The 13,679-nt window shown below is 33.5% G+C and overlaps 1 protein-coding gene across 8 annotated transcripts in view; it reads right to left on the minus strand.

Annotated features, from left to right (window-relative positions):
- LOC113393537 (ankyrin-2) overlaps nt 1-13,246 on the minus strand; it is a 143,585-nt gene extending 130,339 nt beyond the window's left edge. For all 8 annotated transcript variants that reach the window (XM_064219069.1, XM_026630486.2, XM_064219075.1 and 5 more), the window contains exon 1: nt 12,747-13,246. In XM_064219069.1, the coding sequence (XP_064075139.1) occupies nt 12,747-12,776 (30 nt within the window). In that variant the 5' untranslated portion in view covers nt 12,777-13,246. The remainder of the gene's footprint in view (nt 1-12,746) is intronic.
- Between the last annotated feature and the right edge of the window lie 433 nt (nt 13,247-13,679).

A 13,679-nucleotide genomic window follows, 5' to 3' on the forward strand; every position in this document is an offset into this window, starting at 1 on the left:
ATGTCGCTTAATACGTTTATAAAAATAGATTAACTAAAATGAAAAAGTATAATTCAACAAACAAATGTCAGTTAATTTACAAATCATGTTTTTATTATCATATATTTAAAATCCCTCTGAAATGAGGAGTACTTTGAAACCGCTCGCAGATAGCTGTTATCCAACAGATACTCAAAACGAGAGCGTCTACGAGCCAGACAGCTTTTGTTGCAGCCACATTTGTATAGACAGAATGATTCTTGTACTATGAATGAATCTGCGGAATAGGGGTTTTGACCGGCGAGAAATATAAGCTAGCAAAATCCGGCAGACGTTGTCCTGTCTGTGTGTATAATGGAGCGCATTTAATGGATAGATAGAAATCATATGTCTGTGTGTGTAATAGTGCATTTAGTGAATAGATAGAAAATCGCAGATCTATATGTCCTATTTCGATTTTTTTAGGCAAATGGGCCACTTGAGCATAAGTGGTCACCACCACCCATAGACATTGGCGCTGTAAGGAATATTAAACACTCCTGAGATCGTCAAAGCGCTACCAACCTCGGGATCGTAGATATTATGTCCCTTGTACCTGTTAGACTGGCTCATTCGCCCTTCAAGCCGGAACCCAATAATACTAAGCATTACTATTTAGCGATAGAATATCTGATGAGTGTCTGGTAACCTAGCTATCCAGGCGGGTTTGCACAAAGACCTACAAGTATTTATAAACATATAATATATTTCAGCATAAAAGTCATTAGTTACTATTATATATGATTAGAAGTTTCGATCCAAGTATCTATAGGCGTACTCATCTCTTGCACGAAACCTTTGACCGAAACCCTAGAATAGTTGGAAGTGTTTACATTAGTTGTAGGTAGGTAACATATCAGGTTATTTTACTAAAACGTAATATATTTAGTTGCATACAATTAAATACATCAATTAAAGCGGTAACTTTATTATCTATACTAATATTATAAATGCGAAAGTAACTCGGTCTGTCTGTCTGTCATTTACGCTTTTATGGCCAAGAAACTGAATCGAATTTGAGGAAATTTTGTATGATGCTAGTTGACTCCGCATGGAACCGCATGGTTTTTTTAAACAGCTGACGAACAATTCATAAAGCACGAGCAAAGCCGCTGTCGACTACTAATAGATTTATATTTTTATTGGTATCTTTAATTTATATATCAGGAAAAGATTACCAATGACGCATTTAGAGAAAAAAAAAATGTCGGAATTTGGGAATCTTTTACATAGAGATTTTTTATGAGCAGGACTTCTTATTGCGGAAAAATAAGAGAGCGGGACTTCGGATAAGGAATAGCTTAGAAAAAACAATAAATTATATTCGTTTTTCAAATCGCTTTTAAACTATTGTCGGTGACAAAGATAGTCAAAATTAAACAAGCCTAATGTTGGTACTGCTATTGAATAATGAGTATGTTTTCCTGACAGATTTCAGGCAGGGTGATCACTTTTAATGGACACCAGTCAAGTGCGCAGTATATATATTAATGTATTATCTCAAGTCTACCCCTTATCTGTCACTCTTATAATCCAATGGGCTTAACATGCTTTCGGAGGAACAAATGTCTTGACAGAAATCCCCGAGTCTTGGGTGAACGGTAAATCGATGCAAATGGTTTGAGATTTGAGTATTTTTCGATGAAAAAAAAAACACTAGCTGCCTTATAAATCCGAGCTTCTAGGACTAAATATTTTGATCCAGAATTTGAACCAAGGAACTTGTTGAACAGCCTAAAATTCCTGGGGTTTTTAGGCTGTTCAACAAAGATGTTGATAGATGATATAGTCATTATATACTCGTTAAATATACAGGAATAAATAACATGAAAGAATTTGCGGCTGAAACCTAATATGAAGTACACCTAAATGCTTTCAACTTATTCTGTCATATAAGTAAAGCAAACGAAAGTGAAATCAGACAGGCTTTTAAAAACCCCTTCAATGTTTGAGAACCTTCACAGTATTAAGAGTTTCCTACTCGTGAACGCGTTTACAGTTTGAGGGGAGGTGCTCTAAGTGTTATATGTACGAGTATGTACAATAAACACATAGTTTTGTTTGAAAATTTTATTTCTATTTTTCAAATGTTAGTATTTAAACTAAACTATTAAAAGACGTGTTCCTGTTATTTCACGCGGTCATAATTTGTACAATAGCTATTTTTATGTAGTAAAATAAATTCTCAATAAAAACTTTTTTAGACCGGCCATCCGATGGTAAGTGGTCAACACTGCTGATAGACATTGCAGCTAAAAGCAATTTTAATCATTCCTTATACCTTCGGAACTAAGTTATGTTCTATGTACCTGTAGTTACACTAGCTCAATCACCCTCCAAACCGTAACATAAATAGAGTACTAAGTATTTTTGCTTGGCAGTAGAATACGAGTATATGGCGAGTGGCTGGTACCCACCCAGACCAGCTTGAGCAAAACCTTACCACTCTGTACATTAAAATAATTTATCATTGTAATAACAAATTTAAAAATACCCTCAGAGTTCAGGATCTTCTCAGTTGAGGTGTTTCTTTTCGAACTGGTGCTAGAACTTTGACAATCAGAAAGTGTAATACTTCTAATTTGATTAGAGATTTTTGTAAAATCATAAAATGCGCGTATTCTAACTATTCAGCCATCTCCGCGCAAATATAATTATTCAAACACTTTTATGGATTGTTAGTACATTTAAAAAATATAAGATCGAGTATCATCAGCTTAATAAATATAACGTCACATTGCCATTATCATTATTTTCTGTATCCATCTGTGGCTGCCGAACGATCGTGGGTAGGCGGGCGAGGAGAATTAAAACCACGTGTTTGAATGTTTTACAATATAACAGTAATACAATCAGCACTTTCGATATTATAATAAAGTAACGACGCTCCACCAGGCACGTCTTGCTTACGACAAATGCAAATGCATTCCACAAAAGAGCCTGAAGTTGCGTCAGAGCGAAGAAACGTCAAACCGCACTACATCCAATGTTACTGTCAAAAATGTCATTATTACTTTTTTTTTTCGTTTCTTGACACTTTCAAAACACAGTGGCCCGTCAAATATAAATTTCCACGAATATTTCAAACCGAAATATTTCGTTCACAGTAATTGAATGTTGAATATGGCATAAATGAGAAGCGATTTTCGAGGTAATTGGCGAACAAATCATGAAGTTGGAAGTACGAAATATTTTCGGAATTCCGCTTTAATTAACCCTCGTACAGAAAGCCTGTATTGACTGTATTGTTGTATTTTGTTAAGTAATTATACTCGTGTGTACTTTTGATTGTATTCTGTTACGCAAATATATGTACAGTTATCCTTAAATAATATATTGCGTACCAATAAAAACGCGCTTTATGTATATTAATTACTTGGTGGTATCTTTGTGCAAGTCTGGGTAGGTACCACCATATCATATATCCATATCATATATTCTACCGTCAAGTAACGTAAAACGTTCTGGTTTGAAGAGTGAGTGAGCCAGTGTTCCTACAGGTACAAACGACGTCTTAGCTCTCAAGGCAGTGCAATGGTTAATATTTCTTACAGCGCCATTGTCTATGGGCAGTGGTGAGTAGTTACCATCAGGTGACCCATATCATAACGCCTACCTACATAAAAATAAGCTATTGTATCGGGAACCTATTGAATAACGATATAGATTGCGATAAATATTTATTTGCGAATAATTCATATAAAATTGTGTGGGAATGGGATAGAAATAAATCGATCTTAATGTATTCATTTTTATGTATCGGGACGGGACGTAATCATAAATGTATTTTTTATACAGGACTGATTAGCCATGGCAGAAAATTAAGCCGCTTCTAACAATACCAAATTTGATTAATTTTATGGCAATATTTCTTTACTAGGGTGCGCTCTAAAACTGGAATGTCACTCCTTAAATATATATACGACGTATGGAAGAAATCACAGAATATGATTGGCGTTTCCTATAATTTATCTAAAGCGTGTAGATCACGAAACTCTTTTGTACAAACTCAAATGTTACAATGATAACGGTAATTTCTATAAATAAATTATTCAATTCAAACTAATACTGAAAGTTTAAATAACAAAGGAAACAGTTGTATGACTTTAGGATATAACACGGAATAATGAGTAGCTGGAGCTGTTAGGAAAATGGCATTATTATTTCCTCAATAAAGTGGGTCGATCGGAACGTCATAACCGCTAAAGTACCGTCTGCAACAACATGTACTTTTCTATTATTTTTTTGCGTAAAAAATATATATCTCAGCACATCCAAAGTACGGGAATACTTTAGTAGCACGGCATAGAATTACAGAAAAAAAATGTCTGAGAACCACTGGATTTGCAGTGTCCTAAGCTAAATACTAAAATAAAGCAGTTTGTCAGAACATTCAAGAAACCTATTTGTGTTTGTGCGTCCTTCAGGACACTCGAACACAGTCGTACACTTCATCTCCATAGCAAATATCACCTACATCGAGATTCAGACAGAGTTTCTTTCGCATTTATAATATTAAGATAATACATAATAACTAAAGGAAATCTTAGAAATCAGATATATTACTTCATGTATCTCGGAACCAAATATTCTTAACACAATGAAAAAGAATCATGGACTTCCCGTTATACATTTCTATTTATAACAAAATATATTAAAGAAACTCAATTGACAGACACTTGGACTCTTATCTTATACTAATCCTGGTAATACAAATTTCTGAATACTTTTTCTGCTTACCCTACCGACACAAGATACAAGGCTACGTATTGAATATTGATTCTCCTTTGTGTGTCTAGCATGTTAAATTAACTGTTGCTATACGCACCTTCCCACGTAATCTAATTAAATATCAAATCTAAATGTACGTTTAACACATACATTATATAATCGTTTTATATTGTATTAGTGAAATATATAAATGTAATCAACAATAAAACTCAATTTCGTAAGACATATTTTTTTCGACTCTTATATTTAAGATGTATACTATATATATGATGTATATTATGCGAAAGTGACTCTGTCTGTATATCCGTCCTAGCCACTGAAACCGATGAAATTTGGTACGAAACAAACTTGAACTCCAAGGAAGAACATAGACTACTTTTTATATCTAACTCATGGTGACAAGGCCACCAACGAGATCGAAGCAGTAAGCGACAACTTTTTTATTTATAAAAAAAAAACACTGAAGGTCCTGAATAAAGAAAAAAAATCAGTTGACAAAGAATAGAGGAGAAAAAGGTGAACTGTTTTCTCTTTGCCTGTTTAAACTTAGAAGAAGATATTGACCAGAGCCTAATCTTAAGGTAAACTCATTTATAGAGAGTGGGACAAGATCGGCAATGAGGTAAAATCGTACGGATCGGTCTGTTTCGAATACCTTTTTATTGATTGTATTCTCAGGTCCATACAAACCAGTAAAACTGCTTCTATTGACTGGAGAACAATGTATAAAAATATTTCGAATTAACCGGAAATTCGATCGGTACGATAAAAAACCATGATTACCATATTTTAATTTAAATAACATTAATTTTAATGCAATGGGAATAATCTGTCTCTATAACCCCTTTCCGCCCCATGACAGATCGCGTACATACGCGACTGATAAGGCGTACATACTCAAGTAGGGAATCACCGTGTAAATATTACACTGCTGGGTCAATTCCTACTGGTTTAAGGAGAAGTTTCGGTGCTTAGTATATCATGCTGCGTAAATGTATTATACACATTTGGCAGAATTTTGTAGAAATTAGATACATGTAAGTTTCCTCACGGGAGATGAATGCTTGCTGAGTTTGAACTGCAATCACCGGTTAAGATGCATGCGTTACCAGTACAAACTATGAGGTCATCGACTACAGTGTAATTATATCCAAAGAAAATTACAAGCCTATTATATTCATAATAAAGCCTTTAAAGATATCGTGATGGGATTTTTGTTTCAAAAAAACGATGTATTTTTAATCAAAACTTATTCGATCGGTCAAAGTTCAATATTTCACGAATTCTTACAGAATAAAACAATAGACTCTGTATTCAACCATAAAAAAAGAAGATATTGTTATTATTTTACAGCTATTTATAAATATAATCTTTATACAGCGCTAACAATTGACCATAATATATTATATCAGCGCTTTTATAGCTGGTCGATTCTAATCAGATCTTTAGAGGGTTGCATCTATTATGACAGACATTAAATATTCACCGATGCTGTTAGTCATTGGAATTATCGATTACGAATTATAAATGGACCGCACTGATTGGGTGCCTGCACTGAGTTTTGACATCGGGTTTTCCGAGCTGGATACAGTTATTACTATTATTCGTGATTTTTTTTTATATCGGTAGGTGGACGAGCAAATGGGCCACCTGATGGTAAGTGGTCACCACCGCCCATAGACAATGGCGTTGTAAGAAATATTAACCATTCCTTACATCACCAATGCGCCACCAACCTTGGGAACTAAGATGTTACGTTACGTGTGCTCGGCGGTGAAGGAAAACATCGTGGGCAAACCTGCATGTGTCGAATTTCAACGAAATTCTACCACATGTGTATCCATCGACCCGCATTGGAGCAGCGTGGTGGAATATGCTCCAAACCTTTTCCTCAAAGGGAGAGGAAGCCTTAGCCAGCAGTGGGAAATTTACAGGCTGTTAATGTTGTTGTTACACTGGCTCACTTAACCGATCGGAATTGAAAGTTTAATGAGTCAGTGTAACTACAGCCACAAAAGATATAACATCTTTGACTATCTAAGAGATGGTTATTTCTTCTTCCAGTGCCTATGGACGATGGTGACCATTTGCCACCAGGTGACCATTTGCAATCTCCAACTAAACTGATTTAACTAAATAATAAAAAATATGTTTTTCCGTGATAATTGAGTTGTATTTATAATTTACAAATTACATATGACATTGAGTATTATGGAAGACGAAAGCCAGGAAACTAGGTTTTGTAAATAGGCAAAGGTAAATACGCGTAAGTCCACAAATCGTTTAACCTGATTCCATTCCGTTTGAGTGTATTTTCGTTGAAGGATCAGAGTATAATTCATTGAGCAATTAACTCGAACCTTTGTTTGTTTTACCTGACCGAGGTACTAGACTAGGCTATGATTAATGGTAATGTTTATAGCCACTGTTGGGAAAATCTAGCCTTTTATTTATTACCTATGTTCCAGTTTTGGGTAATATTGTTATCTTCCTCGAATATCGACATTAATATGATACTGATAACTATTGAGACGGTTCAAGAAGATTTTTTTTTATTGTTAAATCGTGCCTAGAGGTGAACTGCAGTGTATTGTATTTTCTTTTATTTCATTTCACTACAACTCTCTTAATTTAAGCACGTTCACAAGGTACGTAACATCTTGGCTGCCAAGGTTGGTGGCGCATTGGTGATGTAAGGAATGGTTAATATTTCTTACAACGCCATTGTCTATGGACGGTGGTGACCACTTACCATCAGGTGGCCCATTTGCTCGTCCGCCTACCGATATCATAAAAAAGCGTATTTATCCTAATATTTCTTAAAAATAATACTTGAGATTAATTAACAATAAAAGACGTATAAATTCATTGCAATCCAGAATGTTTTCCATGCCATTAGTCTCTTAAGGTCCCGAGTAAAACGAAACCTAATATTCTGGTTATCGCTAACCGAGATGCCCTAATTGCTATTGTCAGTTTCATGTTAAACAAATATTAAAGATGGCCGTGACACAAACAGAAAACCACGCCTACATATAAACGTTCTAATTAGTCGGTTATAATTTAATTTAATTAGGACTTTTCATAGCGTGTTTTGGTCTCGGTGAAGTCATGGTCCAAAACGAATTATTGATTTTTAACAACTTGTAATTTTGAAAAATTGGGTTCTGCTTTTGATGATTTCACTGAACATTAAGTATTTTTAGCAAATACTTTAAAGAACAAAGATGTTCCCAATTCACAAGGTTAATTTTTTTTTTTAATTTGTTATGACATTATTATGACATACTAGCTGTGCCCGCGGCTTCGTGCCCGTTTGAATTTAATAAAAAAGCGTGACATTATTATTATTTTACATATAATTCTAAAATAAAAGTTACTCCTTACTACATCAGCTATCTGCCAGTGAAAGTCCCGTCAAAATCAGTCGAGCCGTTCCAGAGATTAGCCGGAACAATCAGACAGACAGACAGAGAGACAAAAATTGTAAAAAATGTTATTTAGGTATATATACCGTGTATACATAGATATGCTTTTAGTAAAACGCGGTTATTTTAATATTACAAACAGACACTCCAATTTTATTATATGTATAGATTAAGCGGTTGCCCTCGCTCATAGAAAGATATTAGCGCTGTGAATATTATTATATTAAACATTCTTTGCGTCACCAATAAAAAGTTAAATGTTTCAACTGCTTTTTTAAACGGCTCTATACAATCGATCGAACTGAAATTTTGCACATACCTTAGATTCTGGTGACAAAAATATTTTCTAATACAAATACTGTAGTTTATTTTGGTATTTTGTTATTGTAAATTTTCATTATTATTATTTGAGTACCTAATTTTACGTAAAAATCTTTGTCAATTGTGAATTTGAAAAGAGTTCGTCTTTAAATTTGAAAAATGAAGAGATATAATATTGATTAACGGTCAGTGCCGGTGTACCTCAAGTAGGCGTTCTGACGCATCTTATTTTACTCTACTTTGATTGACTCTGTAACTCAACTCTCCTTTTTACAGTTGAACGCTGATGATCTCTAGATTGACGCTCACAATTAATTAAATTAATTCTGACTTAGAAAAAAAAACATAATTGTATTTATTATTATTGCTTAAAAGTAAATCCCGTCAAAATCAAAGTCCTAATAAATACCTTTTAAAAAATAAATAACTTAAAGTTAATTAAATATATATATTTCAGTTAAGTTTATATCATCAACATTCCACTGTATATTTTCAATAGCACCTGAGGCCTGTATAAAGCCTTATCACAAACCTCATCTACTTATATGAAACCATACTGGGATTACGATTTCAATCAAATGATTTAGAAAATAACACAATATAATATCAGATAATACTAAACACATTAATATTATATAATATGTATCAGAAATGGAAATTATTTACTAAAAGGAGAGAAATTACCACAACGAACATAACCCAAAAAATAAATGTCACGGACAAGCTCATGGGCCTTATATAACACCAATGTACTCCCTATCTGGGGAAGATGTTACGTCCCTTGTGCCTGTAATTACCCTGCTCACTTATACTTCAATACGTAACACAACAATATCGAGTACTGCTGTTTGGCTGTTGAATATCTGATGAATGGGTACCTACTCGGTCTTGCACGAAGATTTCAAAACCAAGCACCACAAAGTATCGTAGTGCTCAATTTTGTATTAATAGATCACTTTATCAGTGGCGAATACCATCGTGATTTCATCTTGTATTAGACGATGTTCTTTTTTTTTTATTTATTTAATTTACAACATCCACGGGCTCACAGTTGCCTGTGCCTTTTTTTACATTTTACATTTATAAACTTTGGCGTTATTTTATATTTTTACTGAACATCAGCAGATCTTCGTCGTCTTCTTGGAAGACGTGGCCCACACTGACTTTTTTTTTTTATTTTAAATTTATATATATATAATATATATTAGACAATGTTCAATATAAGTCACCAAAAAGGGGTGCGTGCAGGAGAAAACTTAAAATATTCCCTGTTAGTTTTTCTATGTCAGAAATAATGGATCAATAGCCGTACAATCGCAATTGTGACACGCACGTTGGTATAGTCTAGCCAGGAGTCCTTGCTTGTCCAATAAAAGAGAGCGTGTCACGCATTTGACTCGATTATTGACGTTATACTTACAATAAAAATAATATAGTTTAATTCATGCATTATATACATAAGTAATATAATTACATTAGCAGTCTGTAAATTTCCCACTGCTGGACTAAGGCCTCCTCTCCCTTTGAGTAGAAGGCTTGGAGCATATTCCACCACGCCAATTCAATGCGGGTTGGTGGAATACACATGTGGCAGAATTCCGTTGAAATTAGACGATGTTTTCCTTCATCGCGCAATTATAAACACAAATTAAGCACATGAAAATTCAGTGGTGCCTGCCTGGGTTTGAACCCGAAATTATCGGTTAAGATGCACGCGTTCTAACCACTGGGCCATCTCGGCTCTTTTTACAGAGGGCGTAAGGGCGAAATTAAAAAAAAGTTTTTATATTACGTTTTCGTATTTAATCATTCTCGTCTTGTATTTATATAAAAGTTTCTAAAACTAATTACATTATCTTTGGACATTTTTTAGCGATGTATATATATTTTTTTCCAATAATGTATGTATTAAAAGACAAATATAAAAGTCATATATAACTTTATATATATTACAAATATCGTTAGGTGGACAATGTGAAAAGTTTTTTTCGCCAAGGTGGCATTTACGTCATTTGTAATCTGAGGTATTGGTGTATAAAGTTCATAATAATACGCACAAAAATAAGTTTAGTTTCATAATATATTTTTTATTAAACTTAAATATTACTGCTATATATTGGTACTATATAGTCACATACTTACATCCCTAGAAGCTATATATAGCTATATATAATAACATATTTTTGTTATTGTACTGGTTTTCCAACTATAAGACTAGTAAAGTTTCATCATTATAGGTAAGCACTGAACCGTACTTAATACTGTGACGTCATAATCTAGGGAATTCTTCAAGGGATTGTGGAAGCCCTATAGAAAATAACAAAGTCAAGGACATTTGAAACGGAACTACGGGATAGACCCCTTTTGTTAAAATAGGATACGCTTGGGATAGTAAAGTAGAGCTAACTGTTAGAGTAAGTAAGGGGATATATTTTTTGTTTTATATGATTTTTTTTTTTGCTAGTTACTATTTTTAAATATTTTTTTTATTATTATAGAATGCTATGTTCCTCAGTAAATGGCCTGTCTAACACGAAAATAATGCTAAATCAGGTAAACTCCTCAACTTTACAATATAATATCTTGATCCCCACCATCATCACCGAGAAAACAGGCGGATTTAATTGGTCGTACACCCGTGTCTTCACTTTAAAATATAAATGCTAATTTCGTCAGTATATTATGACCATTTGCTTAACTGCATTTGCATAACTTGCTTATGGATTTAAACATTCAGAAGAATTTTTTTAGAGTGACGTATGAAAATCAGAATTCATGTTATTTTTACACGTAACTACCTGGAACTGGGACTAAGAATTCATGATTCATAGATGACACATCCATATGCAAATGATTTTTTCTAACACACCTATATGATTTCGTCCAGGAACCTAAATATTTTTCTTCATCGGTAGAAATATATCGCTGTTTTGAAAAGCTAATCTATACGAATAAATTCCAAACTCGCCGCTGTTCGCGATCGTGAATCATCAGAAAATTTTATTTTTATTTAATTTTTTATTAAATTTCAATAGGACACCCAACAGTAGATACAAAATCACATCAAAATAAAAAAAAATACATTTCGAAATTATCTTGGCAAAAGTTCTACTGCAACGGGTAGTCTCACCATGTATTTACATTGCACAATATGTATTTAAACTATAAATTAAACATAATCAATGATTAGAAATAAGAATCATAATATATTTTTTAACTATTATGTAATAAATAAAACCAATAAGATACCATAAAAATAAAAATGAGCAGAAATAAAATTATATATTTTTCGATTGAACTGAGGGCGGCTGTCGTGACATATATCTAAATCTTTTGTTTGATTACTAATGTTTTAATTATTATGATAAATTCGATTATAACATAAAAATTAAAACACTTAAAGGATATACGAGATAAAATAGCATGTCACTGTAAGTTTTTAACATTTTACGGTTGAAATACTAAATTTAAATTAATTTAGTATGTTAGAATTTCCCGCAGATGTCGGATTAAAATCTGCAACATGACTATTTACAGATCCGCATTAGTTCAGCGTGATGGAATAATCTCCAAAATTTCTCTTCAAAAGGAGGATTTACCAAACAGTTGCACACAAACAAAGAAAATCTACTAACATAAACTGATTTATCATATTTCTGCCAATAAAAAAATTCAATAAACTGAAATAATCAATTATCGATATTATATATGACATGTCTGTTAGTATAAAAGATTTCCTTATAAATGAAAATATCAACAGTATTCTCCATAATCAAATTTGGCTCCCGGCGCGCCGACAGATTCAATCCTAGTTATAATTAAGTTAATTACCGACATTACCTTGCATAGCACCGCAGACATCATATTTAGCTTAGCTAATTTGTAAAAAATACAGATTAAAAATTATTACAAAGAAATATTTTAAATATAGAAAACACGTTTTATAAAATTTTAAATGTTTAATAAAAATAAAATGAATTCCATTTTTAAAATCAATCGATATTTAAAAAAAAAAATCTTAATATGCCAGCGTAATATAAATGATCTTCGACAAAAAAAAAATTAAATTCAAAATTATCGATTAAAATACATTGTAATAGATACTAAATATATTTTATTTATAGATTCTCTTGTGCAAATTGCTCAGAAAAATAATTAATATTATATAAGTCGTGTCTATACTCGGAGGCGCCTGTCCTTGACACAAGCGCTGCCGTTGCGACAAATATTCTAGGTTCTTTAACGTACCTGGTTCGGCGTCGCCGTTTCCGTAGTCATGTCGTCGGACGCTAGTCTAATCCTTTTCTTTCTTCGCTGACATGAACAGCAGTCTATAAGCTTTACCAGCTTAAAATCAACCCGGTCGGTCTCCGGACTAAAATATACTAAAGCCCAGTCGACATCGCGGACGATTTATCGATCTTGCCGTGTCCTTGCACTGGCGAACTGACACGAGGGTACAATACCGGGTTTTAGTCCTCACGAGTAAAAAGACCTTATTTTCTTAAAAAAGTTATTTCATAAATCGAATTCAAATTTTGATCGAACGCGAATGTTCCGCCATTTTCCTTTCGGATTTCGAGTCCTTTTTGCACTTTACCGAATACTAATTCTACGAGTAGAAAAACACTAAGCAACAATTAAAGCTGAAGCGATACACAGACACAGAATATTAGGGACATTTTTATTATTTATTTTAGTTAGAATTCGAAGTATTTCGAACTAGTTGTTGCGTTTGGAACGTCACCTCGGGGGTGTAAAAGAATTTTGCCGGCTTTGGCCGACAAGTGAGATGGGTGGGGTGAGATAGTGCGCCTGCGCGGTATTTCTCTTTGGTGTGCGTGGTTTGCGTGTATGTTATTATTTCAGCAAGTATAACTTGGTCTCCCCGCGTCCCTCTGCGTCATATATCGTTATGGATCCCGGGGTAAATTTGCTAGGTACTGGGGTTTAGGATATGTTGGTTTTATTCACAAATACAATCGATAATGCAGAGCTCAGAGAAAACATCAGACACGGTGTCGGTCGGACAAAGCGGTAGCTAGATTCGCAAAGCGTCGAACAATTATCATTTGTATAGAACAGTTCTAAAAATACGATTGGATATTAACAGAGTATAAAAATCTATCCAAACGTTTAACAAAACTGACATACTAATAATAGATTTGTAAATTAAAAAAT

This window comes from Vanessa tameamea, chromosome 26, assembly GCF_037043105.1.
Source record: "Vanessa tameamea isolate UH-Manoa-2023 chromosome 26, ilVanTame1 primary haplotype, whole genome shotgun sequence".
Lineage (NCBI taxonomy): Eukaryota > Metazoa > Arthropoda > Insecta > Lepidoptera > Nymphalidae > Vanessa > Vanessa tameamea.